The sequence below is a fragment of the Centruroides sculpturatus genome, unplaced genomic scaffold, assembly GCF_000671375.1.
Source record: "Centruroides sculpturatus isolate CEXI.00-Female unplaced genomic scaffold, Cexi_2.0 scaffold104, whole genome shotgun sequence".
Lineage (NCBI taxonomy): Eukaryota > Metazoa > Arthropoda > Arachnida > Scorpiones > Buthidae > Centruroides > Centruroides sculpturatus.
Window position 1 is genome coordinate 6,702 of NW_019384379.1, and position 6,853 is coordinate 13,554.

Genomic DNA, 6,853 nt, shown 5'->3' on the forward strand with positions numbered 1-6,853 from the left:
GTAAATAGGATCAAGTGGGCATTCAACTTGCCATACAATTAAATGACTTCTTTCTCCTTTTGACAATTTGTTATGAATATTTTTTTCAGTTTCTAGATCATTTGAAATCATACCTTCAATGTCTTCATCATTATTACCATCACCTATTAAAAAAAATTATTTTAAATAAAACACAATAAGAAGAGATTGAAAATTACTAATATAAATATTTAATCCATCTTTTTTATTATCATTAGGCTAATCAGAAAATGACAAATTCTGATAGTATCGCTATTCTAAATATAAAAATGAATCTGCTCAAAATTATTAATGTAATATATGAATCAAATTTAATTTGTTTAAGACTTAGTTAAATTTTGTTAGACTTTTCCTAATGTTTTATGATATGTCTAAATTTTAAAAGTGATTTTTTCAGTTAAAAGAAACAGAGATTGATATAAATTTGTTAATAAGATATTAAATACTAAGTCAGGAATCACTGTGTGATAAAACTAATGGGAAAATACCTTTTAAGCAATGGAAAATTCTTTAATACGATAATTAGCAACCATAGTGGTTTCTGGGTCTATCCATAAGACGCAGTGGTGTTCAAAAATTATAATTATATTATAGATAGATAGAAACATGGAATATGAATTCACTAATCAAATTATTTTAATTCAATTTCAATTACAATCAAAGTTTATTATAAAAATTTATAAATATAGAAATTCCTGAAATAAAAATAAGTAATGAGTTGCTTAACTTTTCCAGCAACATTTAAAACTGTATGTGGAGCCATCTGTTAAGATATTTTTATTAAAACTTTTTATATTTTTAATTATTATAAAATAGCAAAAACCTTAATTTTCAGGGTAAAGTTTTATAAAAAATTGTAAATGCTAATGAGTAAAATTTCATTAAGTCTGACAATACTCGAGATATGACACACAACAGCACCTTCATCTCCCCAACCCCCTTGACCTTTAGCCATCAAAATTTAAGAGCATCAATTTCCCTAATACACAAACCTCCCTGAAAAACTTCAGAAATTTTTGACAAAAAGCACAAGAGTTATTAAGCATAAAACAGGATGAACAACATTGTGCTCCCCCACACAAACATCCACACATACAAAAAAAAACCCTGAATTTTTTTTGCATTTCTCAACGTTTTAAGATCTAGAGTCCAAAAATGTAAAAATTTTTTGACCAATCTCCATACTTTACCTCTGTTATATATAATAGAGCTGGGAAAGTAAAAATCTATTAATTAAATAAAAATTTATTCCAAAAATCTAAATCTTTTATTATATCTTAAAAAATATGTCAATAGTAATTACTAAACTGTTTTGTTTATTCATATCTTAAATAAAAGTAAAATATATATATATACCTATTCGAAAATCTATATATCCTTCTCCACCAGATATAACTAATGTATGTGCAACTTTTCTTATTTCTTCTTCATAGTCATTATTCTGCTTAATACTATCAGAGTTATTTCCTGAAATTTCAATGTAAAATACTATAACAACTTAATAAGGAAAAAACTTAGTTTAAAAAATTTAAATAATTATAAACTGTGTATAGGATATTTCTACAGATTGACTTATTTTACTAAAATGCCTAATTAAGAGAAGAAAATTTATAATAAAAAATACAATACACATTAAAGTGTTATATATATTTTATAAAATTAAATTCGAGCAAAGTTTTCATAGTTAACAAAATATAATTCTAAAATGGAATAATTTATTTTATTAAATATTTAATTGAAATAACAATTTTAATGTCATTTCCATTAAATATGCAATAAAGCAACTATAGTAAAATACTGTATTTAATAAAGATAAATATCGTAATTAATTACAGAATACACTTTAAAACATAGTTAAAAGATATTAAAATTGAGAAAATTCTTGATGGAACCTTATAAAGTTTATACATACATTTACAAAAATTTCATATCATTTTAAGAAAAATTTTAGAAAATAACTTATAAAAAGTTAAATGAAAATACAAACCTGGAACTGATACAAAAAATTTTACAGAATCTCTATGACCATGGAAAGATAGCTGAGCTTGAGCCATTGAACAATATGGAATATAACTATTTGTAGTAACATCTTCTTTCTTATCAGAATAAACTCTTACAACACCACCTGGAGTTTTATTTTTATTAGGTGTTAAAGTTGGTTTATTTCCTAAATTCAATAACACATTCATTCATTAATATTTCATATTATTAATGTAAAATACAATTACATTAATTTTAATATTTATTATATTATTCACATTGAACAGTAAAGACTCAGTGATCATTTAATTATTTTATGAGAACATTTTTTATTTAAATTTTCTTTCTGAATTAAATGGTTCGATGTGTAAAGATTATATTTTTGTAAGTTTCAAAAATAAAAATATTTATTTATAAAAATGTGTAAGTTAACATGTTTCTTACAAACTTCAATTGTTATTTAATACAAATATATTTATTAAGTTAATTTTGAATTTAAATTTCATAGAAAAGAATATCTGTAAAACCTGAAAATATAAATATATGTTTAGCAAGATAAAGTAGAAAGATAAAAATTTTCAGGATTGAACAGTTAAAACAATAAAACAGGTTGAATTAATGATTTTTGTTATTTTGAAACTTTCTTCAAAACTATTTTTAAATAATATCTTTTTCCTTTAAAATGCTAGTTATTACATTTTCAATAATTATAACATTTTTCTAAGAATGTTTCTAGAATAGACATAAAATTCAAAGAATGTTTAAGAATGAAAATTTCAAAAATTCATTCATATAAATCAAGGAAATAAGACATGCCAAGCCTTGTTAGTAATTGCATCAACTGGTAGTGAATGTTTACAATGATATAAAATCTAAGAAAACAATCAAAATTGTAAAGTTGAAAAAATGTTTAAAGACTGCTAAAATCACTAGAATTTGAATATTTAAAAATATTAATAAATGCCTGCTGAAGTAATTTTCTTATAAATCATAAATAAAAAAGTAAAAAAAGGTGATAAATGTAGAAAAAACACTCATTACCATCATATACTGTATATATTCACATCATCATCATCATCATCTCAATGTTTGTCATTTTTGTTTTTCTGTTGCATTATCTAAGAACTAGAGGAAAATTTGCTATTATTAACATCTAATAAAATTTTTTTAACAAACTGAAAGANAATCAGATATATAATTATATTATTTCATTATCTAAGATAATAAAATTGATAATATCTTATTTTTATATTAAACTGGCATCAATAAAATGATTTTAATGACAATATCAACATTAAGTCATGTTTATACTCTAATATATCGAGAATATTGTCATACTTTAAATCAAACATAAAAAAACAATACAATAATTTAAATAACTATTCTAAAGGTAATTTAATTTTTCTGCAATTTAGATGCATATATTGATAGTATGTAGTTTATTCTGATACCAAATGTAACTATAACTGTATAAATGTAATTGAACTTCAATTTCACACATTATCAAAACTCAAATTATCAAAATTTACGACATAATATGAAATTATAAATAATAGCGAAATATAAGATAACTTAGTCATAATGTGATTATATTATATGATTCACAATAATAATAACAACATATATTGTTAGATCTCAGTGCCCTTTGTGAGAAATGAGTAAATATTATTTACTCATTTCTCACAAAGGGAAATTCACACATTTCTAACATTATATGTTGTTATTATTCTGTCAAGCCCATCGTGATAACCGGATGAGAAATGACGGTTAAAGTGGCATATGTTGGATTAAAGATCATCTTAACTGCTCTCTGGTTCCCTACTGTGGGCCTGCCGAACCTACCTTGGACTTGCTAAAAAAGGTTCTCTTAGACCCCATGGATTAAAGTGAAAAGAGAGTTAAAAAAAAAAAAACCATCATGAGTTCGGTCGGGCCCCCAATGGAGAGGTCGCGTGATGAGAACCCGATATATTCGGGACAGACCATATCGGAAAACTCCTGGGATTTTTCAATCCGTCCGCATTCGTTCTTGGTCCTCCAGAGCGGTAAGGTGTGCTGATGTCTTAATCGCTCGGCCTTCCGGCCGGCTTTTAAAATTGTCAATTAATATAACTTTAAAAAAAATGTTTACAAGAAATTAACAGAAAAAAAACAGGGATTCTTCATTGTTCGTCCTTTTCACAACTCAGAAACAAACTGTCTTACCGATGAAGGATGGAGAATCACTGTGTTCTTTTCTCTTAATTTCTTGTAAAAATTTTTAAAAGTTTTCTTCTAAATTTTTAAATATAATTATCATCTTGGCTATTTATTAGTTTTATTAAAGAATATTACTGTTTTATTGATCAATGTACTTAATAGTGCAAATAATTATAGGTTAAAAAGCACAGAAAAGTATGACTTTAATATACACTCCTTTAAAACATCACGAAGGAACGTGCGTAGCCAGATGCACATTGCAAGACCGTTAGAAGTGACAGAGATATACAAATGATTAACAGAACAAACAAAGATATGTAACATACACCTGTTTATTCAGTAACGAATATGGCCCCTACGGGCTATAGGCCGCTATATGGCGAGGCATACTATTAATGAGGCAATTAATTAATGGTTGACTGAAGTATCCCTCGTCAAACTGCGTCCATGGCGGTGTGCAGTGTACAGTATATGTCGTCACGATATGTTGCGGTGTATCCGGTGCATCTCACGTCGGACGAGGTGTTTGATGGGAGAGAGATCCGGCAAGGTTGCCGGACAGGGAAGGAGCCTTTAGGCTGGTGAGAGCGCCTAAAGCGTGCGGTCGGGCATTATCTTGCTGGAACACAGTGTCGGATGCAATCTGCACCTGTGACTAAACTAGTCCCTACAATTCGTGTGATTTTAGTCAGCATACGACAAAGTTGAATTGAACAATGGACAAATATCGTTAGTTTCTTTTATTTTTGCATAATAGAAGTTACGAATTTTCTGTTGTTTGAGACCCCTTGGGAATTATAAAAAGGGCAGCCGAGACGAAAAGAGGACACGTGCCCCGTGCCCCAATGTACGGCGCCATGTCTGCCATTCGTGATATAGGTTATCTTTGTTTTTTTATAATTAATAATGACATTTGTTGTTTTAAATGAGATTGTGTCGCGCATACTTTGCTGATTGAATATCCATTTATTATATCGAATAAATTACTCAAAGAATTAATTTTATAAGCCGCGATTATTTACGCGAGCTTTAACATTACCCTGCAAATAATTGTAAAATATATAACAAAAATAACTGTTATTGTTAAAAAATATAAAATGCAGAAAAAAATATAGTAGTTAGAAAGATTATTTGTATGAAAACGGGACACCTAATTTTAAACAATAGAATATAAGTCCGTCGACCATCTCCGGTTGGAGATCGAATTAAACTTCGATTTTGACCTCTCCCGCGCCCCCAAAGGTTTCGAATTGTCATCAGGTGACAAGGAGAGACCAATCGGTAAGAGGAATCTGAGGAAAACGGATAAAACCCCGGACATTCAAGGACGCAACGGCTTCTCCCGAAAGTTCCAAGTGACGGATCTATTGTTGTGTGTGTCTCGTGTCCATCTTCGTCTCCATCTCCCGACCTCGGATCGACATCTTTACATCAACGGAAATCGACCGCATCGTCCCGGAGTCGTCGAGACATCGATGGAATTGTTCATTCGCGAACAAGGGACACTCCTTCAAAATGGGACTATATTGGAAAGGAGAGGAAGACCCAGAGGTCGCAACCGACGTAGAACTTCCAAGATCGCGGAAATCTTGTAAGCTTCTTTCGTGTTTAATAAACGGGTTGTGTTGTTTGTAAACGAGGCATCTATCTCTGACTCAACTGCTTCCACATGTTGATTATTACCGCTCGGCAGTCCAGATGGCAAGGGAGACGATGACGATATATATCGCATAATATCGTTAATTACGTTTTTTTAAATTTCTCCCCCCTCGGCCCCACAATATCAATGGAAAAAAAGTGTTGCCAAGTTTTCTGTAGAAAGGGGTTTTCTTCTTCACGTCATTTTTTAAGTTGGTTTTTTTTTCCATAAAGTATTCAGAATGCTAACCTGATGGCTGAAGTGGTTAGTGCATCAGCCTATTGCTTTGGGGAACCAGAGATCAAATCTATGCAGGCATTTTTCAGAGGTGGTCTGACATGGATATGTTGGGCCTCGTCCCTCATCACTTGGTTGCCACACTGTGATTTGGCTGAATCCACAATGAGCCTGAAAAAAGACCCTCTTAATGCTCATTGGATGAGATTAATTAAGAGGAAAAAAAACTTTGCCAATTTTCAAAGACAAATTTTTATGAAAATTGTCAATCTTGTATATTGCTATTTGTCAGTGTATTTACAGTGCAGTTTGTATATTAATTAGAAGCAAATGTTCTTGGAGTGCAAGTTAGAATGAATGAAACTTATCACATGATCAATATTGTGTGGTCACAATGTTCACAATGTTTCCAACTCTGAAACTGTGATGCAGCAATCTGTATGCAGTGAGATCTTGGTTGCCTTTTGTGAAGAATGACAAAATATAAGTGAAAAGCTTGGTATTTAGTTCTATTAGGTGTTTTATCAATTCTGTTCATCTAATTAATTGTGCAGACAATCTGATCTTTGCTATACATAAACTTATTAGCTTAACTGTCTTTAAATATCTTGTCATTCTGTGTAAATTTTTAACTGGCTTAAAAATAAAATATATTCATTTCTTTTAAAAATCAGAGGTTATTGCTTCCAAAATTAAAGATAATTCACTGCACTTAAAAAAAAATCTAAAACTTTTTAAAACAATTATTTTATTTCTTTATATATATATATATATATTTAT

General features: G+C 29.4%; 2 protein-coding genes across 2 annotated transcripts in view; both read right to left on the reverse strand.

Annotated features, from left to right (window-relative positions):
• LOC111617820 (C-Jun-amino-terminal kinase-interacting protein 3-like) overlaps positions 1–2,207 on the reverse strand; it is a 5,966-nt gene extending 3,759 nt beyond the window's left edge. The window contains exons 1-3 of the mRNA XM_023359131.1: positions 2,006–2,207; positions 1,375–1,485; positions 21–143 (exon numbers count right to left, since the gene is read on the reverse strand). Of these exons, the coding sequence (XP_023214899.1) occupies positions 21–143; positions 1,375–1,485; positions 2,006–2,207 (436 nt within the window). The remainder of the gene's footprint in view (positions 1–20; positions 144–1,374; positions 1,486–2,005) is intronic.
• Positions 2,208–2,493: 286 nt separating this feature from the next.
• Positions 2,494–6,853, reverse strand: part of LOC111617823 (C-Jun-amino-terminal kinase-interacting protein 3-like) — a 211,657-nt gene continuing 207,297 nt past the window's right edge. Inside the window, exon 31 of the mRNA XM_023359134.1 lies at positions 2,494–2,525. Coding sequence (XP_023214902.1) covers positions 2,494–2,525 — 32 coding nt within the window. The remainder of the gene's footprint in view (positions 2,526–6,853) is intronic.